At 45.2% G+C, this 26,306-nt stretch overlaps 1 protein-coding gene across 1 annotated transcript in view; it reads left to right on the top strand.

The window, feature by feature from the left end:
- The window catches only part of TMEM131 (transmembrane protein 131), a 155,776-nt gene that overhangs the window by 109,920 nt on the left and 19,550 nt on the right, over positions 1-26,306 (top strand). The window contains exons 14-31 of the mRNA XM_079111313.1: positions 617-770; positions 855-1,025; positions 2,618-2,728; positions 2,816-2,950; positions 3,956-4,060; positions 5,995-6,081; positions 9,584-9,736; positions 9,830-9,905; positions 10,079-10,196; positions 12,167-12,305; positions 12,647-12,756; positions 13,239-13,305; positions 15,990-16,141; positions 16,657-16,799; positions 17,229-17,415; positions 18,735-18,920; positions 19,819-19,977; positions 20,371-20,951. Of these exons, the coding sequence (XP_078967439.1) occupies positions 617-770; positions 855-1,025; positions 2,618-2,728; positions 2,816-2,950; positions 3,956-4,060; positions 5,995-6,081; positions 9,584-9,736; positions 9,830-9,905; positions 10,079-10,196; positions 12,167-12,305; positions 12,647-12,756; positions 13,239-13,305; positions 15,990-16,141; positions 16,657-16,799; positions 17,229-17,415; positions 18,735-18,920; positions 19,819-19,977; positions 20,371-20,951 (2,834 nt within the window). The remainder of the gene's footprint in view (positions 1-616; positions 771-854; positions 1,026-2,617; positions 2,729-2,815; positions 2,951-3,955; positions 4,061-5,994; positions 6,082-9,583; positions 9,737-9,829; positions 9,906-10,078; positions 10,197-12,166; positions 12,306-12,646; positions 12,757-13,238; positions 13,306-15,989; positions 16,142-16,656; positions 16,800-17,228; positions 17,416-18,734; positions 18,921-19,818; positions 19,978-20,370; positions 20,952-26,306) is intronic.

Here is a 26,306-nt window from a genome sequence, read left to right as displayed (position 1 = left end):
AACATCCTTTATTTTATTTATTACTTTCTCAGAAGAAAAAGTGGGATGGTATGATTTTTGTTAAAATGAAGATTCAGTGATTCATACATGAATCTGTGGGTTTTTAAAAATATTTAAATCATTTGAACCATTTTCTTTTGTCATCCCTTTCGTGACATATATTACTGAAATATTACAGTACTTGGAATTGTCATTTATATACCTTTATAAACTCATAAGTTCTTCTAGAATTATAACCTTTTATAAATGGGCAGTAACATGTAATTCATTTTCTTATTAACTTTAACCAATTAATGTTCAATATACAGCTTAATAGGTGTTAAATTTTAACAAAGCTAGTTGCAGTTTCAATGCCAAATAGAATTTTTTCAAAGTAGATTAAAGCCTTTCTGTTGATACATTCTTGATTCTTATTACTTCATTCATATGATTCACTAGAGAATAGTTCTTTGTATTACATTTCATTATTTTGCAAGCTAATTTTGTTTTAAATCTTATGGTCATTAAATAACACATAGCCCTCAATGCTAATGTAAATTACTGCCCACAACAAACGAACTTAGATTTTAAATTAGCACAGGGAAATGAAAGTGATTTGTCTGTTTTCTTCACATAGCTACTTGGGATTTGATCACGCTGCGACATTATTTCACATCCGAGACAGTCCTGCTGACCCCGTCGAGAGGCCGGTCTACCTTACCAACACTTTCAGCTTTGCCGTCCTCATACACGATGTGCTGCTGCCAGAAGAAGCCAAAGCAATGTTTGAAGTGTGTCCGGGACTCTTGAGGCTTTGCTTTTCCTGCTTCGCCAACTAGATGATCCTGACACTGTCTCTCTCCCTCGTTTCCTAGGTCCACAACTTCAGCAAGCCAGTCTTAATTCTTCCTAACGAATCAGGATACATCTTCACCCTGTTTTTTCTGCCGTCCACATCATCCATGCACATAGATAACAACATTTTACTCATCACCAATGCTTCTAAATTTCATTTACCTGTGCGGGTTTACACAGGCTTTTTAGATGTAAGTATGTTATCTACCTTTGAAATATAGACTTCCCAGCGGTCTTCTGTGTCTTCAGATCTCTTTAGGCGTTGCACTGCCCTCTCCCGCGTTCTGCTATTATCTGTGCTCTACATGTTGATCCGGCTCCTTCCGTCAGTGCAGTTCAGTAGCCCCTGCCTTTATCCAGGGAGGATACCTTCCAAGACCCTCAGGACTGCATGAAGCCAAGGATGACACTGAATCCCATATTGTCGTCCTTCGTTATCTGAGGGGGGATTGGTCCCAAAATGCCTTGAAGATGACGGAATCCACTGATGCGCAAGTCCGTTACGTAAAATGGCATAGTACTTTTATGTGACCTGTGAAGTCTTTGGCTGTGAAACCCATAGGCTGGGCCAGCCAGTTGTATATACTGAATTTTCTTATACATATATACATATAACCCATGGTGAAGTTTAATTTATAAAATCAGGCACAAGAGATGACAAGAATAGCAAATAGTAAAATAGAGCCATCAGTACAATATTCTGGGAGAATCAAGTGTTACTTTCCACTTTTCCCTTAAGGGCTGCACCGTGCCACTTCTCTTTGGCGTATCTGACATGCTAGCATCACTATCGTTATACAACTCTTACCCTTTGGGGCTCTTAGTAAGTAAAGTAAAGGGTCCTTAAGCACAGCCACTATGACACCAAAGCAGTTGGTCTGATAACCAGGATAGTGGAGTAACTAACAGGCAGATGACACACACAGGGCGGATACGGTGGACAGAGGGACACTCGCACCCCAGGCAGGATAGCACAGATCATCGCACTGCTCAGAATGGCGCATAGTTAAAAACTTAGGAATTGTTTCTCTCTGGAGTTTTTAAAAAATATTTTTGGATTACAGTTGTCTGGTCTGTCCCCATGATAGGGTTGAGTCCTCTAGGCTTCATCTCCACTTAGATCTTTTCCATATTCTGCTTTCTCTCAATTTTGCTTCTAACTTGTTGTGGTTGGAATCCTAAAAAGGAACTAAATGGAAGGAAAATGCCAGGTAGGGAAAAATAGTACAAGGAGGACAAAGAGGTAACGTTGTAGGGACGTGGTGACCAAAGTCAGGAAATACCAGGACAGAGAGGAGAACCATGGTAAAGAAGAAAATAAGATGGTAAAGTCATACCATCGGGAGAGGCTTCGTGGTAAAACACAAAGAACACAGCTCTTCCCAACGCAGGAACAGACGACAGAAAAATCAGAGCTCCCTGGGCATGAGCAAGGAAAGAGAAGTTTAGATGTGAGGTCTCACGGTTAGGAGAGATACCCAGAGAGGCAGGCTGTACAGCAAGCTTGGTCCTGCGGGAAGTCAGTGTCAGTCAGCCTTGGCGGTGCAGGACCAGGACTCCTTCAGTGACTGCTTAACCATCCGACTTGTAATCACAGTGCCTGCCGAGACCCCAGACTTTTTGCCTGGTCCCCATGGGCTGCACTTAACCTCTGCTGTCGCCTGAGCTTTTGTGCGCACATATAGACGTGGTACTATGTCTTAATGCAGTCGCTTCCTGTCGGTAACGTTCTGGTACGTGAATGTGGTTCTGTGTTTCATCCAGTTCTTTTATTCCTTTCCAGTACTTTGTATTGCCCCCCAAAATAGAGGAACGTTTCATAGATTTTGGAGTTCTGAGTGCTACAGAAGCAAGTAATATTTTATTTGCAATTATAAACAGCAATCCAATTGAGGTAAAAAAAAATTGTCTTTATTCTAAATCACATTTAAGGATTTTATGCTTATGTTGAAATAATCACTTTCGAATTTTCTTTTTTAAGCTTGCTATAAAAAGTTGGCATATCATAGGAGATGGTTTGTCCATAGAACTTGTAGCTACAGAAAGAGGCAATAGAACTACAATAATTTCAAACCTTCCAGAGTTGGAAAAATCCTCTTTATCTGACCAGTCTTCAGTAAGTAAGCCTTCTTATTGTTTCCTTAAACTGAGCTGAATATCTAAACTGCAGATGAAAGACCACTGCTGTCACATACTCAGCCAATGATTTCACAGCATTGGTTATTTGACATTGAAAAGCCCTGCGGATAATCTGCTGTAGCCCTCCCCTGTTCCGATGAGGGCACTGAATCCCAAAGGGAGTGAGCTGCACCTTGTCACAAAAACCTGTAGAGCAAGCAAAATTTATCTTTCTCTAATACAGTTGTCATTGCAGGAGACATTCTCCTGGGCACTAAGCTGACCCTTTGTCAGGTGTACTGGGAGAGACCCCTGAGTATTGAAAGAAGGCGTCTTCAGCCAGCAGTAGCTCTGACCAGTGCTGTGCTGCCTAGAAGGGAGGGCTGTGAAGCAGACCTGTCCTTCCCTCGACTTCTATTCTATGTCATAAGCATGTACAGCTCCAAACAAGAAAAACAGTCTCGCCCTCATGCCGGCTGAAGGGGACCAGGAGTTTGTACCTACTGAGCAAAGAATCAGTAGAACCACTTTCTGAGGGAAGGAGCCTCGGTTGCCTTATCTGCAGGCTGGAATAGAAGTTCTCGGGGCAGTTTTACAGGAGGAAAGTTGATGTCCTTATGCCCAGAGTGTTGACACTTCCCCGAGTGCCATGGGTTTGGTGTTGACACAGCGCAGTCTCAGCAGCTGTGAAGACACTGCATAGCTACATGAGAACCTGAACCTCGGTCCCCCCTGTGCCCTTCACTGAAGTGACTGAAGGGCCGCTCAAGGCTGGAGCCCGGAAACACGGTGGTGAGGGAGGAGCTCTGCGGCAGGAGGACCACACCCCACCGGGTGGCAGCCGCCTCCTCACTGGCTCATGGGGCATTAAGGGATGGGTGGTGTCACGCAGGACGTTCTGGTAATGCAGGGCGGCTAGACGCCACCTGATTCCCAAGCCTTGCTGTCCGCTTCGTGGGCACCTTGAATATGCCGGCTAATGAGTCATTTTTACTACATGCAGGTAATGTTAGCTTCAGGCTATTTTGCAGTCTTCAGAGTCAAACTTACTGCAAAAAAACTGGAAGGGATTCACGATGGAGCCATACAGATCACAACAGACTATGAGGTAAGGATTTTCTTGGGGATTTACATCAGTGGGGGTTTTCTGAGTGATTCAGTCCCTTTTATCTTGTATGTTTATTTTTAACTGATATAAAAAAATTGTTTAGGGGCTGGGGTTGTGTGGCTCAGTGGTAGAACATTTGCCTAGCATGTGTGAGGCACTCAGTTCAAACCCCAGCACCACTTAGAACTAAATAAACCAAATAAAGGTATTGTGTCCATCTGCAACTAAAAATATTTTTTAATTGTTTATATTTATGAGGCCTTTTGTTTTTATAGAAACAGAGATATACTCTTAATTCTTATTTTCGTCCATGTGACAAAAACTCGTCTTAATTCTGAAATGTACTTTTTTCTACCATGAATGGCAAGTATGTATTTCTTACTTTTTGAGGTAATTAATTTGACATACTCCCAGCAAATCACTTATTAAGTGGCCAATTCTGTTTATTTTGCAATGAGATTTCTCTCAGGTGGGAGTTGTGTTGTTAAACACGCATAGAAGGTCAGGGCAGGCAACGGGTTGAATCCAAGTGTCTGATTCCAAAAGAGCTTGCAACTATTACATTGCAAGTATTTAGGTGCGGCAGTAATACATTCATTCGACTTTACTGACTGAGACACGAACCCCACAAAGAATCTTTTAAAAGTCCACTCATCTCTTTGTCTCTCGGCTGAGGAGGACTCCTGTAAACAGAAATGTGAGGCATGGAACGCAGACATATCCTGACTGCAGCCTCCTTTTGGGAAGGTCACATAGGACATTTATGACTGCATCAGGAACCGCGCTCTCCAGCTCAGGGGTCAGGTGGGCTCTGGGCAGTGCTGTGCCTCTGTAAGCAGGGCTCTATCAGAGACTGTAGGTGCCAAGGACACTTTTCTAAAGTTGCTTTTTTGGTTAGGAGCTTTGGGTTTTATCAAAGTGAATGAATATCTTCTGTAAATGATTCTCAAAAGCTCAGTTTTTAAAGAAACAAAACTGGTCAACTGAGTAAATTTAGTTCTCTGTTTCTATAAAAACAAAAGCCCTGGGGCTGGGGTTGCAGCTCGGTGGTAGAGCGCTTGCCTGGAATATGTGAGCACTGGGTTCAGTTCTCAGCACCACATACAGATAAATAAAATAAAGATCCATCGACAACTTAAAAAAATGTGTGTGTGTGTGTGAATATGCTCACCCAGCACTGTGGGGCACGCACACCTGTCACTCCAGCTATGTGAATGGCTGAGGCAGGAGGATTGCAAGTTGGAGGCCGGCCTAGGGAATTTACAGTGAATATTGTCCTGTGTCACTCCACCAGTAACCCGTTGGTGATGCTAATGGAGCGTGTTTTGGGGTTCTAACACTAGAATGTTCGACTCCTTTTTTGTTGTTGTAGAAGGATTGAATCCAGGATGCTGTTCCACTGAGCTACCTTTTAATTTTTATTTTAAGGCAGGGCCTCAGTAGGTTGCCCAGGCTGGCCTCAAACTTGCCATCCTCCTGCCTCAGTCTCTTGAGGGATTACAGGCGCACACCTCTGCATTCAGCCAGTATCTGTTTTTGTATACAAAAAGTGTAGAGCTATGTAACTAAAACCTGCTAGATTTTTTATATGCATTTTTTAGGGGTACAATGAGACCTTACTTTTTAAAACTAATAATCTTCAAAATACTTGTATTCTGAAAATTTTGTCTTTATTCCTTCCCCATTGTTTAGTCTTGGTCATTATGTTTTCATTGAATTACTGAGTAGTATGTGGAAATTTTTTATATTTTATGGAGAACATTTGGACAGATTAAACAGTATCTGGAGGTGATTTTAATATTGGTTTTGAGCTGATTATTGCCAGTATGAGTCCCCAAAATGAGTTTTATTTTTGTAGCCACCAAGCAAAGCCACGCTTGTCCAGGTCCCCCGACTCCCACTCACTCGGTATCCTCTGCCTCTTCATTCCACAGATCCTCACCATTCCTGTGAAGGCTGTGATCGCCGTGGGCTCGCTGACCTGCTTCCCGAAGCATATGGTTCTTCCTCCTTCCTTCCCAGTAAGACACTTAATTTACAGATGTTTTCTTGCTAATCTTTTTTCCTTAGCCTTTACCTCTGGGTTTCTAGGACTCAACAGTTGTTACAAGGTAAGATTGAACCCGGTTCTTTAGAAGAGGAATAAGAAATGGTCCCATCCCTCAAAACACGTTCTGCCTAGGAAGGGAGGTGGACCCTGGCTCTGGGATGCACAGTGGCGTGCCACAGTCGCCCTAAGAACAGCCACGAGAGCTGTGAGAAGTGCACGTCTGACCCCCGGTGCCTGTGAGCCGGCCTGCAGCTTCTGGCTGGAGTGGACAGGGTGGGAGGGCAGAAGTGCAAAGGCCATGAACTCTGAGTGGGCTCAGGTAGCCGTGAGTCGTCCAGCTTAGAAAGAAGGACAGAAGTCTCCAGATAGAATGACGTGCTCGGGCCATAGCATGAAGAAAAGTAAATGTGTTATGTGCAGGGGAATCCAGAGTTTTGAGCAGAAGGTTAACGTCAGGGCTGAACTGTGAAGATCGTCTCTGAGGCGGAAGGAAATGCCGGTCCCTGTGCAAGTGACCGTGGAGTGTTAGGGCCCCAGAGACTGGTGGGGTCCACGGGAGAGGGTGCACAGGTGAGCCAGGGCCATGCAGAGACGGGGAAGCCCTTCTGCCTCCAAGACCTGCTGCCTCTGCGTGGACGCCCCCTCTTCTCCCTCCAGACAGCTACATGTCTTCCTGAGATGGTTCCGTTGTTGTCTCCTTTCCAGAAGTCTCCTCCCCCTGCTTCTATTTTAAAGCCATGTCCTTTCAACTTTAATTGGTGCACTCTTTTTTTTAAAAATTTGTTCTTTTAGCTGTACATGACAGTAGGGTGTGTTTTGACATATCGAACGTACACGGAGTGTAACTTCCCATTCCTGTGGTTGTATGTGATGTGGAGAGTCACTGGTCGTGTGTTCATATAAGGACCTGGTAAAGTTCTTTCCTATTGGTTCCACTGTCCTTTAAAGGTGCACCTTGTTCCAGAAGGGCAGTTACAGACTGATGCTTATAAAATGAGGTCAGAATGTCACTATGTGCCATCCAAATAATTTCCAGACTTAATCAGTTTGTATTTAGCTTAATAAAAATTGTTTAGCCACACATGTGTAGCCAATTTAAAAAAACTCATTTCCAAACAACACTATTCTGTTTTCTTAATGCTAAAAAAAGGTATTGCCCACCTAGATTACATTCACCAGGAAGTATTTCTTCTTTGATTGCATCAAAGCCCAACAAGGTTGAACATTTCATCATGAATAAGTACAAATGCCTAACAGTATATTCACATAGGCAGGCCTGCATAAATGTGTGTGTGATTGTGCACATAAAATTGGATAGAGGGGCCGGACAGAGTGGCACACACCTGTAAACCCAGCAGGTCAGGAGGCTGAGGCAGGAGGATCGCAAGTTTAAAACCAACCTCAGCAAAATCAAGGCCCTAAACCAACTCAGTCTCTATTTCGAGACCCTGCCTCTAAGTACAATACAAAATAGGGCCAGGAATGTGATTCAGTGGTCGGGTATCCCCAAGTTCAGTCCCCAGAACCCCCCAAAGTAAAAAGTTGGATATAGGAAACACACACACTAAAACCTTTATTTCTGAACTGAATCAGTATTATTTTCAGTTACTTTGTTGACTGTGATCAAAATGTTTTAGGTGTGTTTACAGGTTCGGGAGTCCAAAGACTCCTGAAGATTGTTTGACCCCTCTAGATAACATTAGTTGTCCTACGGATTCTAGAACATTTTGGAATTCTCTCTCGTAGTCCTCAATATTGTGCAATAACTATCTCATTACCAGTTGGTCCTCCCAGTGCGACTGAGGCCTCTAGGAAAGGACGGGCATTGTCCCCTGAGGCAGGCGCTGTCTGAGGTAGATTAGATTCTGCATGGGTGAAGGAACAGAATGGTGGGGAGGGGACAGAGGTGAGAGACATTCCAGGCCACCGACTGAACTGCGCCTGCGCGTCCTGGAGAGGTCACACTGACAGGTCACTGGAGGAGTCAGAACTCCAAGAACAGGGAAGACGAAAAAGGAGGAGGCGCGGTCTCTGGAGGATGGCACAGCGCCGTGAGGTGGGAGACAGACACACAGTTCTACCTCCATCCACAGGAACCTAAGTTCACAGTTGAGCTCCTTAAAGATGTAAATGTTGAGCTAACAGGTGGGGCACATTTCAGCTTGGATCATAATTCAAACTTCCCCTTTCTGTCATTCCTTTCGTACTGACTGTATGTTGAGCTCTTGACTCAGTGATTTATCCCAAAGAGCTTGTTCTCTCCTCCAGTTACTTTCTTAGCCAGCCATCTCCTGAAGCTTTGCTTAAATCCTGGAAGGGGACTGGGGTGGGTCAGTGGCAGAGCACTTGCCTAGCACAAATGAGGCCCTGGGTTCTATCCTCAGCACCACCAAAAAACAAAGATGTAAAATCCCAGAAGAGGGTAATCAGTTCAGGTGATGGCAGGTGACAGAGAAAAGGTCCATAGGTGGAGTAATGAGGAAGGATCTGTGTAAAAATAGGGCATCGGTTTTGAGCTGTTGAGGTCACGCTTTCAAATGTCTTTAGATGATCTCAGGACCAAATGTTTGCTTGCAATTACAAATTTACAATCTCTTTGTCAGAGGAAGGATAGAAACAGTATCTGAGAATGAACATTTCAAGAAACTTGGTGTTTAATACTTTCTATTCTGGTAGACTTGCGAAAGGAAACTTTGTTTCTGTTACCTGTTCGGATCCCACCACATCCCTGAGAGGGGAGAGGGAGCACATCACCAGGGACTGTCCTGAGGGTCTGCCCATCTCGGCCCATGGACCCTGCCCTCTGGGGTCCTTCTGATGTGTTTTCTCGCTGGCCTGGACATGAGAACTGTTGGGCCTGTCATTCAGCTGTCTACCTGTGCGTTCCCTTAACTTCAGTATCTTTTAATACTGAATGTTAAAAAAGCACATTTGTCATTTCAGAGGCTTCTTTAAATGGATAAGAATCATGTGTGCAAAAAGATAAAATTCCATGTTCACCAAAAGAAAGTATATGATTGTAATATTTTTATTGAGGACTATTTAAATCGTTTTAAATTTAAAATTTGACACAAAAATAACAAGAAACTTGTAGCTCGGGGCAGCCTCGCCTCAGTGTTGACCAGCCTTGCCTCGCCCACGCAGAGTGCTGTCCCCCACTGTTCTGTCCGCCTGGTAGGCTTTCTCAGTGCGTCAGCATGAGGCCATGTTGTGTTCGTTCCTTCTCAAGACTCCTCCCTGAAGTGTCTTGGTGAAATGCCGGAACCACAGCAACAGTGATCTGGGGTGTTTCGGTGGGGCTTTTGTTTTTGGTTTCTCTCAATTATAAATTTAGAAATTATCAGTTGATGACTGTCTTTTGGGCTGTGGTTTCCTGGAAATATGCTTATCGGCTCTAAAGTGTGTGATCTTCAGAAAATCAGACATATACAGCTGATTTTGAGTTTTCTTTCTTTCTTCTTTTTTTCCTTCAGGGGAAAATAGTTCATCAAAGTTTAAATATTATGAATTCCTTCTCACAGAAGGTAAAGATACAACAAATACAATCTTTGTCAGAAGATGTGCGATTTTACTACAGACGATTGCGGGGTAACAGGGAAGACCTGGAGCCGGGGAAGAAGTCAAAGGTTTGGAAACACCACCTTGAGATGCCCCGAGCCTGCTTGTTTCTGTGGCCTTCCGTGACTGGGGAGTCATGGTTCTCCTGTGCCTCTTTGTAGATCGCAAACGTTTACTTTGACCCTGGACTGCAGTGTGGGGATCATTGCTATGTCGGCTTGCCTTTCCTATCCAAATGTAAGTCACCTTGCGGCTCCTCTCCCACCTTCATCGCCCCAGAGACACTCTTTCCACAAAAGGCTGCCACTTTCAAAGTCCATCCCTGCGTTTGGTACATGGAGGCCTTTGAAGGGGAATGAGCTAGCGGGTGGCGTGTGGCGCGAGTCCTCAACCTGATCTCCTTGTCCTAGCTGAACCCAAGGTGCAGCCTGGAGTGGCCATGCAGGAGGACGTGTGGGATTCGGACTGGGATTCCCACCAGAGCCTGTTCAAAGCCTGGATGGCAGTAAAGGAGAGTTCAGGCCACAGGTGAGTGGGTTTGCACTGAGCATTTTAGCAGTCTTCACAGATTGAAAGCATGACTTTCTGAATGTCACTGTATTTTTCCACGCGGTTATTTCACTGTATAGCTAAGAAAATAGGCCTGATCTCCAGAAGGTTGTTAGGGAGGCATCTTAAATTACCACAACTCAGAAATAAACACACTGCCTCTTTTCTCCTTTCTCCTCTGCCTTAGACACTTTCTTAAAGTCAAAGAAATTATCCGAAATTGTCTTTATGTAGGAAACTACTGTGTTCCCCTTGGGCATGGTCATTCGCATAAGAAAGCAAATTCTTACTGCCACTGGCCTGTGAAAGACAAAGAAAGAATTCCTGGCTTCACTCCCAGGGCAGGAGACCTAGTATGTGTTCCTTTCCAAGTGCTGGGTTGTTGCAGGGCACACAGGGCCCAGGTCAGATGGCTCCCCATTGTGTCTTTGGCAGACAGAAAATGTGCTGATGACAGCCAGACGTGGAGCCACACATCTGTAATCCCAGAGACTTGGGGGGCTGAGGCAGGAGGACGGAAAGTTGGAAGTCAGACTTGGCAACTTAGACCTTGTCTCAAAATTTTAAAGAATAAATAAATAGAACTGGGGGGTGTGGCTCAGTGGTAGAGCACCCCCGAGTTCAGTCCCCAGTACTGGAAAAAAAGAGAAATTCTTGAAAATGTGCTCAGGGCAAATCAGTACCACATCTGAATTCAGCAGAAAGGCATACTTATTTGTTGATATAGAGATCTGATCTTTTAATGTTCTTGAGAAAAACATTTGTCTTTGATAATAAAACAATGAAGAGTTCTTCTCAATTGACTAATTTGAAATATATTTGTCAGAACCAAGATATTTCAACTTAGGAGTACTGTCTAGTTCTCAGACCATTACCAGTTCAATCTGAGGGTCTTCTCTAAACTATCTGCTGCAAAGAAATTTTTTTAAGTCAAAAGAAAGCTGAATTCTTACTTCAAAGTAGTTAAAGTGAGTGAAGGAGATGTCTGATAGACTTGTGAGGAGCTCCCCTAAGCTCTCCTTTGTAACCTACAGGCAGGTCCAGATCTTCACACCAGGTAGGCAGGAGTGACCACAGTGCTGCCCTGGGCTCAGCAGCCAGGGACCTCTTCACCGCACCGGACGCTGGCCTTGCCCTGTGCTGCCGCGTCGGCCCTGCTCCTGCGGAGCGTACCCTCCTCACTGTGTGTGTTGAGGAATGGCAGTTACTGGTCTCATGAAGCCTACGCTCCTTGCGGTGGCCAAAGATGGCCACCCGCTAGTATTTTTGGTGCTTGGTCCCAGGGATGTAGCCCCATTCGTCATCAGTTCGGAGCCCTGACAGCTGGCTTGTAAACACTCATAAGTAGGGAAATAGTCAAGTGAGGGTCTGAACGTTGCTCAGAACCCTCCGTTTTACTGACATCTTTATTATATGTGAGGGTTTTGTTTGGGTTTATCTCAAGGCGCAAAAGAATTCTAAGCCAAGCAATGCACTGCTTCTCATTAGTTCTACTGAAGATATTCCCAGACCCTGCTGCTGCTGTCCAGATCTTCCCCCAAGGCATGAGCTCCTTTAGGATCCCATAACATCCTATGCTACCTTCATGTGCCTGTCTTTTCTAACTGTTGGCTGGTGCAGACCAGCTTTCCTTACTGAATTTGTAAGTATAAAAGACTTTTCAAGCCTTACACAGATTGCACTAAGGCTATCGGAACTGTTCCTGAGACTTTTCATCCTTTTCACGCTTGGTTCAGAAACAATTCAGATGATCACGGTGTACCAAAACACACATCATCATGTGGCATTAAAAACTTGATAAAATAGAAGAGCCGATAAACCTGTGTGGTTTTCAGGGTCATCCAGGACAAATTTCTCAAGTACTCCAAGTCTTATAGAGTTTCTTGCGTTCAGAACACTAATGTGTTTTCATTTTGATACAGTGACTTACGTACAAATTGTTTTTCTAGATTGAGTGCTATATTTGAAGTAAATACAGACCTTCAAAAAAATATCATATCAAAAATCACTGCCGAGCTTTCCTGGCCTTCCATACTTAGCTCCCCCCGGCACTTGAAATTCCCGCTCACCAACACAAACTGCTCTTCAGTAAGTATTCCAGGTGACTTTGGGTTCTAGAAATGTGCCCTGGGGTTGTAAAGCAGTTCTCTTAATAACCTTGAAACCCAGTTGTGTATTTCTGGACTGGGCATTGCAGAGTCTAGCAGTTCAGAGGAGTGTATGGTGGGTAGATCGTGAATACAGGGTAGACAATGCCAGGTGCCAGCACTGAGCATCGTGCACAGGGGGCTTCCAAACAAGACTCTGCCTCCAGCAGTGACCTCTGCTCACTATGAGAAGGCAATAAGCTCACCGCTGCTATAAGAATTAATAAAATGGTTACTCTTAATGTAAAACCTTTCATCTAATGTTTCATTGCTTTGTTCAAGGAAGAAGAGATTACCTTAGAAAATCCTGCAGATGTTCCTGTCTATGTTCAGGTTATTCCTCTGGCTTTATATTCCAACCCTTCAGTCTTTGTAGATAAGTTAGTCTCAAGGTAAGCATTGCTTTAGATGTCAAAATGTTTCTATCTAGTATTATATAGAAGTTACTCAAGCTTCATCACATCTTTATTGAGATTAATTAAAACTGTATTGTAGCTCGTACTTCTATAAGTAGATTTAACTTAGATTCTGGATCTGTAAAGTTGAGAGAAAGGTCTGGGGAGAGGGGTTGATACTGCATTAAGCATCTAGAAAAGATTTCAGTCTCAGGCGGTGTGAAACTCCCTCCTCACAAATTTGTAAAGAGAAAGCAGCTAGAACCTTTGAAACATTTTTATTGTAAAAAGTGAACAAGATATTAAAGATATTATAAATTGCAGCCTTTAACATTTTGAAAGCTACTGAGGTGGTAATCTTGATCCCAAAATCTACTGAAAGATAATTTGCAAGTAAAACATAAACCTGATCGGTATTCCACAATCCCCATAATGATGAAGCTGTTTATGAAGATGTCTTTGTAAATTTTTTATTTCAGGTTTAACTTGAGTAAGGTGGCAAAGTTAGATTTGAGAACACTAGAATTTCAAGTCTACAGAAACACTGTAAGTATCCAGATGCCTGCTGCTCTATGTAGCATCAGAGCAAGTGTGAAAGAAATCTGTCGACCGCCCTTAGGTTTAGCTGAAGGGCGAGTTACTGAAGAAGTCAGAGCAGTCCAATAATTATTTTAAAGGCAGAGAAACTGGGAAGAATGGGCAGGATTTAGATGAAGGTGGGGCACACTAAGCAAAAGGTTACTTTTTTGTGAGCATTAGATGACAAATCCATGAAGGTTTGTCATAGTAGCTACCAGAAGTTCTGAGACTATATATACAGATGAAGCTTATACTAATACATAATTTATTTTGATTAAGCATCAAACTATTGAACTCAGTCATTTAAATTTTCTTTCTGGATGCGTTCTAATAAAATCGTAAGCTCCCTGAATTCAAGAGCTGTGACTAGCTGTGTTCACACTTGGCACAGCAGTGTCCACGGCTTCTGCTCAGTGGGTAATCCTGAATTAATAAGTGCCCACACAAGCTGCTTTGTTCTAGGGACCAGGCTGTTCTTTCTCATTTGGGTTGGATGCCCACTAACCATCCTGGTATAAGACCTTGCTGTGGAGGCAGGCAGCGCTGGCGGCCAAGGCCCCTGCAGAGTAGCAACCATCTCTTGGCCTCCCTGCCCTCTGCCTGGGGCCAAATTCGAATCTAGTGCCCTCAGATTCCAGGACCTTTGTCTTTACCATCATCCCTCGTGATCGATTGCTGATGAGGAATTGTTCATTTGCTTTGTCAAACCAGATATCTTGTAGTTCTTGAAATATTGTGATTGTTCCCATAGCTTCACATTTTAAGGGCTGAAACACTAGACTGAAGTTTAGACAGTCATGTATTCTAGTTTCAGGCCTTTCTCTTGGAATCTTTGTAATTTGCTTTTCCCACCCATAAAATGCCAGCAACCAGCTATTACTGTAAGTTATCAAGAAGAATAACCAGAACTTTGTTTCCTCTGCTTTTAAAACAGAAAATACACATGAGAAGTAAATGAACTAATATTCATTTTTTCTCCTTCACTGCATGCAAGTAGTATTTGCAAGATGCAATACATTGAACTGGGCACTACATGGAAAAACGAATGAACACTCTAGACCTCAAAAATTCATTCTAACCAGGCGCAGTGGTACATGCCTGTAATCCTAGAGCTCGGGATTCTGAGGCAGGAGGATCCCGAGTTCAAAGCCAGCTTCAGCAAAATCAAGGCACTAAGCAACTCAGTGAGAGCCTGTCTCTAAATAATACAAAATAGGGCTGGGAATGTGACTTGAGTGGTCGAGTGCCCCTAAGTTCAATCTCTGGTGTGTGTGTGTGTGTGTGTGTGTGTGTGTGTGTATTCATTCTAAGGAAATTCTAGGGGAGATCCTGATATAAGCTTAGAATAAATTCTATAAATTCTATTCCAGCTTTCTACAGAATTGTGGTTCTCAAAATATTTGGTCCTGCAGCTCCCTTACAGTCTTAAAATTAAGGAACCCAGAGAGGTTTCTTGTTTATGAATTATAGCTTTTAATATTTTACTAGATTAGAAATTAAAACTGGGAGAGCTTTAAAAGATTGATTTCATTCACTTAAAATAACAAACCTATTCCATTTAACATAGATAACATTTTTTAAAAAAATTTAGTTGCAAGAATGGGTTGTTTCACATTTTTGCAAATCTCTTTAATGGCTCTCTGACTTAACAAACAAGTAGATTCTTATGTCTACTTCATTCAATGTCATGATGTATGATTTTGGTTGAAGAGTGTGATAAAAATATACCTGAGAGAGGGGTGGTGGCACACTTCTGTAATCCCGGCAGTTCAGGAGGCTGAGGCAGGAGGATCACAAGTTTGAGGCCAGCTTCAGCAACTTAGGGAAGCCCTAAGCAACTTAATGAGACCCTGTCTCAAAAAATGTTTAAAAGAGTACTAAGGATGAGGCTCCGTGGTAGCCAAGTATTGCCAGCTCTTCTCCCAGAAAGTGTGAACTTGATCTTAAAAATCAGAAGTGTATCTTTACATGTGAATATGGGTTCTTTAATTTTTAAAAAAATATATATATTTTTTTAACCTTATTTGTTATTGGCCATCAAAAAGTAATATTTTAGATACTAAATTGAGCTACACTTTAACCTTTAAATCAAGTGTTTACGAATCAGCAATTATGTGCCTAGTTTTCAAAATGAAATTCAAGGAGAGACCGCTATGAATTGGAAATACTGTTGCACATAGACATTTGCTGCACCTGGAGCCTCTGCAGATGGTCCCACCCAAGGGAGCCTGACCGCAGTGACCGGGCAGTACCCGGCCTGGGTGCTGATCCTTGGTTGTGCCCGTTTCCTTTGTGCTGATGCATCAGGCTGTTCATCTTAGGTCTGTGTCCTTTTCTTTCTATGTGTTGTATTTAAAAAAAAAAAAAAAAAAAAAAAAAATTAAAGATGAAAAATACCTGTATGTGGAACAAATGCCTCATGCAGACCTGAGGATTTTGGTGGCCTGGGGGCAAAGCCCATTGGTGGGCTGTATGCAGAACATGAAGCCCATCGTTGGTTCCCCGATCCAGTGTCTAAACCATGAAGGGTGCAGTCACCTGCGTGTTTAATCAGTTTGAAATGCTGCGGGGCTCTAGATGGGGTAAGGGGAAAGGCACATTTTTCCAGAGAATGTGTTAATGACTGCTCTTTGTTTACCCAATGATTCAAGGCTCATCCACTGCAAAGTTCAACAGGATTTACAGAGGGCCTGTCTCGACATTTAATTTTAAACCTCATTTTGAAACCTGGAGAAAAGAAATCTGTCAAAGTAAAGTTTACTCCAATTCACAACAGAACAGTTTCTTCACTAATCATAGTGAGGTAGGTTCTGTGCTATAGTTGTGGGTTGATTTTTTAGTACTTACATCAAAGTCCTTAAGTTTATCATTAAAAATGGTGAGTAGTATGTTACTGAAGTATCATGTGTGACCCTTAAGAATGACAAACTTTTGCTCTTCTCTATGTATTTAAAATTTTTCACCCTTAAATTCCATGTATTAATTTGTACGTCATAACTGTAGAAATTATAGATCAAAAGATTGTGCAAGATTTAGGGTAAAAGAAGAATGGAGGAACATTGGATTGTGTAGAGGGAAATAAGGCAGGGAGGAGGCAGGGGAAGGAAAGTTAGTGACTGAGACAGACGACATTACCCCACGTACATGTATGAATGCACCAGTGGTGTGAATTTACATCATGCACAACCATAGAAATGAAAAGTTATGCCCCATTTGTGTACAATGAATCAAAATGCAGTCTGTAAAAATAAAATTGAAAAAAAAAAGATTGTGCAGATTTAATGGGTAAAAAAATCTGTAATTCTTGTTCTCATCTAGAAATAACCTGACTGTGATGGATGCTGTAATGGTCCAGGGACAAGGAACAACTGAGAACTTGAGGGTGGCAGGCAAGCTTCCAGGCCCAGGAAGCTCCTTACGCTTCAAAATCACAGAAGCATTGCTAAAAGATTGTACAGACAGTGAGTATCCCTGACAGTGCTGCGGGCACAAATTGCAGCACATGCTTTCAACAGCAGATAATTCCAAAAGCAAGGACATCTCCCCAGATGCACACCTGTGTAGTTAGTAGTGATGGGTGCCTAAACCATTGAGGGAAGCCTGGGTCTTGTGTTCATGCTTGTTGACTTGGATATTAAAAGATTTAAAGTATCAATACTCTTTACCTACCTTAGATAATTTACTCTTAAGGGTAAAAAGTAAAGCGTAATAAAACTTTTGCCATCTAGCATGACATAGCAAATTGGAGTGCTTCCTGATGAGACCTGGGTGCCAGCTGGTCTCCTTGGCATGTGGGATACAGTAGTTTATGAAGTATGTGCTTATCATTTGCATCAGGAGTCTTTGATAGCAACATTTATCCTCACTTCTTATTTTTTTTCTTCCTTTAGGTTTAAAACTAAGAGAACCAAATTTCACATTGAAAAGAACATTTAAAGTAGAGAATACAGGTCAACTTCAAATCCACATAGAAACCATTGAAATCAGTGGATACTCATGTGAGGGATATGGCTTTAAAGTTGTTAATTGTCAAGAGTTTTCACTAAGTGCCAATGCCTCTAAGGACATAATCATATTGTAAGTATTTTCTTTTAAGGTGCAGTATAATGAGTAACTGACTTCTGTCTTTTTTTTGTGCCAGGGACTGAACTCAGGGGCACTCAACCACTGAGCCACATCCCCAGCCCTATTTTGTATTTTATTTTGAGACGGGATCTCACTGAGTTACTTAGTGCCTCACCATTTCTAAGGCTGGCTTTGCACTCGAGATCCTCCTGCCTCAAGCTCCTTTTATACTGGTCAGACACTGCAAAGAAAGATGTTTTCATATTTACAGATAGCAAAAGGTCTTTATCCACAATTATTCATTTGATTTGTTTTTTTTACTTAATCTTCAGCTAAAATCTTTACATCTTTGTCTTCAAAGTCATAAAACTTTCTCTGTCTCCCAAGTGGATCAGATAGATAATCTTAGAAACCAACTGCAAAATTATTTAGCATAAGATGCTGGCATGAATTCCGTGTCCCAGCCACAGAGCAGAGACTTGCACCATGTGTATATAGTTTTTCATGTGCAGTCTAAGAATGGATGGTACTTCAGTTAAAAATGCCTAATCAATAATATTTGCAATGTTTGGGGATGTTTTTGTTGTTGTTGTTGGTATTGGGGATTGAACCCAGGAGCACTTAGCCACTGATCCACATCCTCCACCCTTTTTGTTTTATTTTGAGACAGGGTCTTGCTAAGTTCTTAGGGCCTTGCTAAGTTGCTGAGGCTGTTGAACTTGGGATCCTCCTACCTCAGCCTCCCAAGCCACTGGGATTATAGGCATGCACCACTACACTCATCTAGTTGCAGCATATTTAACAATTGATAACTAATTGTAAAGTTTAACCTCTTTCCCCTTAATTGAATAATAATTTTGGACTCCTCATTGATGCTTAATAAGTGGCTACATTACTACATGTAATTCTTGACCTAAAAGTACAATAAGGTAATGAGACACCTGCCCTCCAGGTGTGCACAGGGAACAAGAAAGGAGACGATTCTGACAGCAAGCCAAGCTGCAGGCAATGAGAAGCAAGCCCCGGCCTCAGGCGTGTTTTTGTCTTGTTTAAGGCATTATTGGGAAAAGTAGCCTAGATTAAAGATGAGGAAAGGCAAAAAAGCTCAGACGCCACTTTCTGAATTCCTGTCTGAGAAGCTGATGATTGTTCTTTTTTAGGCATTTCTCAGACTTATCCACAGAATGCAGTGTTCCTGTTGCCGGCCTCTCAAGGACCAGCCTGAGGTTCTGTGCTGCGGGTCAAGGGCCGTGCGGCCGGCATCCGGCGAAACCTGCTGTGGTCTGCTATTGCTGTTTTAACCTCACCTCACTGCCTTTTTTCTGTTCTAGGTTTACTCCTGATTTCACGGCTTCTAGAGTGATTCGTGAGCTGAAGTTTGTAACAACAAGTGGCTCTGAATTTGCATTCGTATTAAATGCATCCCTTCCGTACCACATGCTAGCCACCTGTGCAGAGGCCCTCCCCAGGCCCAACTGGGAGCTGGCTCTGTACATCATCATCTCAGGAATAATGAGGTACCGTGTCTTCTTTTGAGGTGGTTTTCATTCATTACTGGACATGGCTTATCAAGTCTCCGCTGTGTGCCAGTCACTTTTCTGAGAGCTAGGGCGTGCCACCAGCAAACACAGCTCTGCCTTCGTTCCACTGCCGAGCTGGTGGAAGCGGTTAGAACCCCGCCCTTCTCGGGGCGTGGACAGGCCTTTACCTTTGAGAGTTGACAGTCAAATGAAGTGCATATCAATTCCGTTAAAAAAACACAATTTGCCAGGGATTTGCTAGATTTGGACATATACACTTTACTTAATTATATGCCTAAGCAACATGAACTGATTGTAAATATTTGTAAGCCCTCAGCATCCTATTTTTTTTAGTTGTTAATGGACCTTTATTTTTATTTTATTTGACCTTTATTTTATTTATTTATATGTGGTGCTGAGAATCGAACCCAGTGCCTCACACATGCCAGGCAAGCGCTCTACCACTGAGCCACAACCCCAGTCCCCAGCATCCTATTTTTTAACAACATATTTCTTTGTGTATTTTTGAGAATCACATATATCCTCCTCTGAACTAGTTCACACAGTTACCTCACACATCCTTTAAGGGGAAAAGTTGACCCAGAGAGTTGCAACTCAAATTTATTTCAACAAAAGAAAAATTATCCTCCAGGTTATCTATTCTAAGACAGATAATTATTTCCTTCATATAAAGACCACATAAAATTGTCTTTTGTAAAAATTGGTGTGCACACTTTCATCCATAACATCTTGGTTTTGGCCATGCCATTAAGAATTGCCACTGACATCTTTGTTTTTACATCATGCTGTGCTGTACCATAAGCTGCTTAATAGCTGATCTTGGTTCTCTTGCACTAACAAACAACCCTCCTGTCCACCTTCTGCCCCCCTGCAGTGCACTGTTTCTCTTGGTAATTGGAACAGCCTATTTGGAAGCTCAAGGAATTTGGGAGCCATTTCGAAGGCGACTATCCTTTGAGGCCTCGAACCCGCCATTTGATGTGGGAAGGCCATTTGACCTCAGGAGAATTGTTGGTATTTCATCTGAAGGAAAGTATGTCACACACTGGCAATCAGTTCTCTAGTACGCATAGATTTGGCTGATGTGATTACCAGAAAAACAAAACAAATGTCTTCTTTTCCGCTTGGGAAGAAGAAAATCTTATTTCTAGTTATGTAACACCCTGTGTGGCACTTGGTTACTAAGACTTCATGCCAGATGCCACATCTTTATTGTACTGGTGAGGGTTCAGATACCCTCTAGATCACTGGCTTCTGACCAGTAACTTCACAGGTAAAATAGAACCTAGAAAATCGTGGAAATCATCCCTCTCCTGATGGTTTTCCCTTGGTCTCTATACGTGATGTCTGTGCTGATGAAATAAGTTCTTTTAATACTAGATTTTGTCGGTCGCTCTTTACTGATCTGTGGTGGTCCTTCTTGCAGCTTGAATACCCTCAGCTGTGACCCCAGTCATGGTAGGGGCTTCTGTGGAGCAGGCGGCTCGTCATCCCGGCCTGGTGCAGGGAATCACAAGCAGTGTGGCCCATCAGTCCACCCACACGGCAGCCACAGCAGTCGAAACTCAGCTGACGTGGAAAACGTCAGAGCCAAAAGCAGTTCAGGTACCTCGAGCCGGACTTCTGCACAAGCCGCCTCCTCGCAGCCAGCAAGCAAAACAAGCCCCTTAGCCTTTGAGGCACATGCAGCGCCCCAGGGCCATGCAGCGGGCAGAAGGTCCAGAGGGGCAAAGCAGAACCAGCACAGCGGCCAGCAGCACGGCCACAGCCCTCTAGAGCAGCATGCTCAGCCACCACCACCGCCACCAGTGCCTCAGCACCAGGAGCCTCAGCCTGAGAGGCCGTCTCCCGCCCACCCCGACCGTGCCAGCAGCACCCGGCACAGCTCAGAGGACTCGGACATCACGAGTCTCATAGAAGCCATGGACAAAGACTTCGAGCACCATGACTCCCCACCCCTAGAAGTGTTTACAGAGCAGCCGCCATCGCCATTGTCAAAAAGCAAAGGTAATCGGTGTCTGTCCCCACTGTCAGAGGAGCAGGGCATGTGAGGGGAAGCCAGGGTGAGTTTGGAGTCGTGGTCAGCACGAGCAGCTTCCCTAGCGGGTGTTCTGCAGCTCAGATTCTCTCCTGTGAGGGCGTCAGCCGTAACATCACAGTGTATCCGTTTGTTAAGAAAGACGGCTTTATGTAGCTTAGATTGCATCTCACAGTCAGAAATTTCTTGGGCATCTATTATCTTCCTTTCCATCTGCCTGTGATTATTGTATTACTATGATAATACAACAGTGGTAAAATGGAGATCATCTGTCTTTTAACTCAAAAATAGGATTTCCACTCTACTTTGGAGTGGGCTGGATTAGCGCCTGTTTTATGACGTTTTCTTGGCAGACAGCCATAGGCCTTGGTTTCCATACTGTCCGTGGCTGCCCTCTTGCTGCAGTGGCAGAGCTGAGCAGTCACCTCAGAGACAGTCTGGCCCACAATACTGGAAGTTTACTGTCTGGCCTCTGATAGAACAAGTTTGCCGAGCCCTGCGTTAGAGTTCTGCATACAGCCTTGGTCACCTGTTTCAGAAGGTATGTAGCTTCTCAGCGGAGCCCTTGCCTAGCAGGCACCAAGCCCCAGTTCCACCCAGTACTACAAAAAAAAGAACTTTGAAAGGCGGATATGGATCTTGGAGTTGCAGTGTGTCGTGAGACCAGGGGCATTCAGCCGGAGAGAGCCGTGCCCACCCTCACAGACACCGGGAGCATGGTCGTGTTTACTTGGAAGGTGAACACGCTCTTTTTAGAACCATTGTCCCCACCCCAGATCTCAAACAAAAATCCTTGTAATATCTAGCTCTTGGGGACATTCAGCGACTCCCTTCAAGTTCGTGTGCTGATCTCCCTGATCTTGCCTTCCCTGGCTTTGACCTGCGGCCGTCTGTTCTTTCTGTCCCCTCCTCCCCTGGGGTGCCCCTACGTTGGCCCAGCAGGGATCACGTAGCTGCATAGCTGATTGGTCACCAGATTCTGCACTTCTGTGGTCTCTCCCACCATAACACACACTCTAGGCAGAGGCCATTGCTGGGTTGAAGGTTACAAGCAGAGAAAGCCCCACGCCTGGCGCAGTCAGTTCTCAATGCGCTGATGAACGGTGGCATCTGTGGCTATTCTTGTTTCCAACTTTGGTGGTCAGGTGGGCGGTGGTATCAAAGGCAGGGAGAGGCCAGGTCCCACCCTCAGGCAGGCCTGATTCAACCCTGCCTCTGCAGCTGACCAGCTGGGCGGCTTTAGAGAAAGTCCCCTCAGCCGCCACTTGCTACCGCAGAGCGTAGCCTAGACTAGCCCCCCACGCCCCCCCACCCCCGTGCTGAGGGTAGCTACCTCGCAGGTTCCTGGCAGGCAGGAAAGTGCTGCTGTCCCTAGCTTGTTGAGGGGACAGGCCTGCCAGGAGGTAGCCAGCCAGTGGGAAAGCAGATGAAGTCACATGCGGTCAGCACACCCTCAAGGCCAGCCAGAGCAGGGGTCCCACGGAACCTGGCCATCAGGACATGTGTGACCTTGGTGCAGTTTCTGCCAAGTGTTAGGACTGGAGACCAGGTAACTGGCTTCGAGAATAACTTCAAGATAGCGTGTGTAGTGCAGACATTTGCTCCTAACCTGTAATTGTCTGTGTTCTTTAATTTTTAACAACAACAAAAAAAATGTACATATGGTACGGTAGCATTTTTGCTTTGATGGTGTTTTATCAGCGTGCTGAACCTCCTGGTGGGCCTGTCGAGAAGTCACGGTTCCATCCCGCTCCCCGCTGCTTGCCCTTGCCGGCCCCGCCGCCTTTCCCTCGGCCCCTCCCCCCTCCGCAGCCGCTCCTGCTCTGTTCTTCCCCTGGTGCTGTGACCACATGCAGGTGGGGTTCGTTGTGGGGTGTCCACCAGGCGGAATGCACCTCAGCTGCCGTCATCCCCGTCACCCACGCCCCCTGCCCTGGTCCCTTCCTCTCACCACTGTCCTCCCTGCTGCTTTCCCGAGGCCCCTTTTTTCATTATTTTTTCTCTCTAGCTTCTGTACATGAAAGACATTCAGCCCTTGGCTGTCCGAGTCAGCTCACGTCTCCCACTTTAAGCCGATCTGTGTGCGGGAGGGTCTGCTTGCTCTCCAAACGTGATACCCACTCCTCAGCACTGTTGGTTGGAGAGGCTCTCTTCTCTAACTTGCGCTTGGCCCTGCGTCTGTGTGGCTGTCTCCGTGCTGTCCATTGGTCTTCTCCCCTATTTGGGGGCCTGTGCCACGCTGTTGGTTACTATGCTGTAGTGTGATTAGGGGTTGGGCATTGTGATACCTCCAGCCTTGTTCTTACAGCCCAGAGTCGCTTTGGCTGTTCTGGGTCTTTTGTCCTTCCACACAAATTTTAGTGCTACTTTTTCTAGTTCTGTGAAGAATTCCATTAGTATTTTGAAGGGATCACATTGACTCTGTAGATCACTTTGAATAGTGTGGCCATGTCTATAGAAACTGCCCATCCAAGAATGTGTAGGCCACCTTTCCATCTTCTAATGCCTGCGATTTCTCTCCTTAGTGCCGTGATATTTTTAGTGAAAAAAAAAAAAGAACAAATGGTGTGCGAAACCTCTCCTGTCAAAAGGACATCCAGGCTCGATGGCATTCCAGACCCCACACCTGCCACACGCCCTGGTGACTGGCATTGCCTTAACACCGTTTTTCCAGGGAAGAAACTCGGTCTAGTAATGAAGGTGCCATGAGGGGGACATGGAGCCGAGCTGGTGTGAGTCTGTGATTCCAGCCTCTAGCCTGCAGCCTCCTGAGGAGGGAAGCATGAAGCCAGCTGCCCGAGGAGTCAGGCAGGGCGAGCTCGGGATTCCCAGCATGGGGACACCGGGAGTTGGTAGAGATGAGGAGGTGACAGGCAGGTGTAGGCGACTTTCTGTCTGAATTAGTAGTCACTTACTGAGACCAAGGTAAGGTGTAAACAGAAACTAGAAGAGGTGTGGTGTAGTCACCTTCCAAATCGCTGTCCTCTGGGGATCTCTGGGCCACGAGACGTGTCCACAGACAGCCCTGAGGCAGTACCAGCAGCCCTGCCAGCCTTGCACTCTGCGCCTCCAGGTGAAGAGGAGCAGCTGGGTAGGGGGACTGAGATGGCGACAGAGTCCTGCAGGACAGGGAAGCAGAGAGCCACAGGAGTGTGCGTCCCAGGCACACCGGCAGGAGAGCAGAGAGTGCGGGACTGTGGCTGGGGAGGACCTTTTGCCAGAGGCCCTCACAAGTGGGGGACAAAGGAGTGCAATGAGCCCAGCACAGGGGTGGGGGGCAGGCGCCAGAGGTCCAGGAGGTCCAGGTGCAGGGGTGGGGGGAAGCGCCCAGAGGTGCAGAGAGGTCGGGAAGCTGGGCTGGGAGGCAAAGGTTTCAGAGGGGCAGCTCTGGCAGTGACAGTGTTGGGCGTAGCCTTGGTCCAGCGATGTCCAGGGCAGCAGTAAAGCTCATGGGCACAGGCAAGGCCACACCAGGGGCGAGTAGATGTAGCCCTCAGGGATTCAGAATTTTGAAAAGGCGTGCCAGGCATGTGCCGTGGGATTCCTGATGTAAGTAGCCTCGCCTCCGTTCAGCTCAGGTTTCCACCCTAAAAGCTTCATCATAGAAGTTCTACCTCTGAATTTTGGGGGGGTTAAGGAGAAAAAAAAAATCTGAGGGTTTTTTGGATTTCAGAGTTGCAAATTAGAAATTGTTGACCTGCATAAGCCCTGGGGCCCAGAAGATGAGCAGTCAGGGTGAGCGGAAGTCCTTGAAGACCTGGGACACCCGCAGGCTACAGTGCTGAGGGGCGGAGTGTGCAGGCCACAGTGCGGTGCCCTGTCCTGACGGGGAGCATCCCAGGGGCCGCACACCTGATGGCTCACCCCGCTGCCATCCACCATCCACTGCCTGCTGCGCTCAGCACTGTGGGGCCTGAGGCCTGCTTGGTAGCTCCTCCATCCTCTCCTGCTTTGCTTCCGTAGGACCCCAGGCAAAGACACCCAGTCCTGCATTAAATCTAGCCTACCTGCCTGGGGCAGCCCGTGAGGCTGGACTGAGGGAGCAGAGAAGGGCTGATGTGAGCTCTTGGGAAGCAGGCCCTTTGTGCTCAGCTTGCTCTCAAGAAATACAGTGACGGGCCACACAGAGGAGGCCACCCCTAAAAGAGAGTGTACAGGCTGTCTCTTAAGGCCTGGCTACCCAGACTTGTAGTCCAGGGGCCAACAGTGGTGACGTCACCTGGGAGAGTCCACACCCCAGGCTATTGAGTCAGTCTGAGTTACCACAGTCCCAGTGGTCTGGATCCCACGTGGGGCGCAGCCAGTGGGTGTCCTTGGGAGGTGCACCCCAGGTCCATCAGTGCGGGCAGGGAGGGAGATGCCTGGAAGGGAGTATGCTTTTCTTTCTAGAATACACAAATCAAAAATCTAACTGGGTGTAATAGTCTTATGAAAACAGGAAAGAGTTGCCCTCTGGGGACTCTGCCGCTTTGGTCACACAGCCCATTTTCCTGGTCCCTTACTGGTTCTGCGTGGTGCAGGAGAGCGGGAACAAAACAGAATGGGCTTTTGCAAAATCAAGACGAGTCCCTTCCCTGAGGTAGGACTAAAATCCCCTCACATAACGGGAAGTCCTACCTCACTTCTGTCCAGCCGTCTCCATGCGGAGCCTGAGGAGGCGGAATGGCATGACAGTGACTGCGAGCTTTTGGATAACAGGGCAGGGCTGTGACCGTGGCAGAGCGCTCGCCTAGCCAGGGTGAGGCACTGGGTTCCATCGTTGGCATCACATTAAATAAAGACAGGCCGTCCAGCCACAGCTACAACACATGGCTTGAAAACAGTACTTATTTTGGCTTAAAGAGCTCCTGCAGAGTTTTCTTCATATTTGGGGGTACGTTTTGGCCTATCATATTCACATGTGGGTACATTTCAAAACAGATGGAGTGTAGGATACAGATTTGCAAGGCTAGCTCTGACCCAGGCAAATCACGTCTCTATTATTTACTCGTCCCATTTAGACTCTTAGTCAAAAGAAGAGGAGCAAACTCCTGCTGTAGTTGGTGATTCCCTAGAGATTGTCCAGCATGGTCCCTGCCAGGTATTAGCAGCAGGTCACGGCCACCATGACCTGCCTGTGCGCAGAGACCATTGCTAAGGCACTGGAACTCCTCTGACATGACTCTTTTGGGTGGAAATGAAATGTTTTAAATGGGAGAGAGAGAACCAAATCAACTGTCTCAAGCTAGTGTCAGGCAATTCCTTTATGTACTACTTAGAGCAAGTGAGCGGGCACTCTATAGTTCATACCTCATCTCCTTTTAAAACAGATGAGCAGTAGTTAT

Source organism: Sciurus vulgaris (assembly GCF_902686455.1).
Source record: "Sciurus vulgaris genome assembly, chromosome: 14".
Taxonomy (NCBI): domain Eukaryota; kingdom Metazoa; phylum Chordata; class Mammalia; order Rodentia; family Sciuridae; genus Sciurus; species Sciurus vulgaris.
This window is presented reverse-complemented; position numbering and strand designations above follow the sequence as displayed.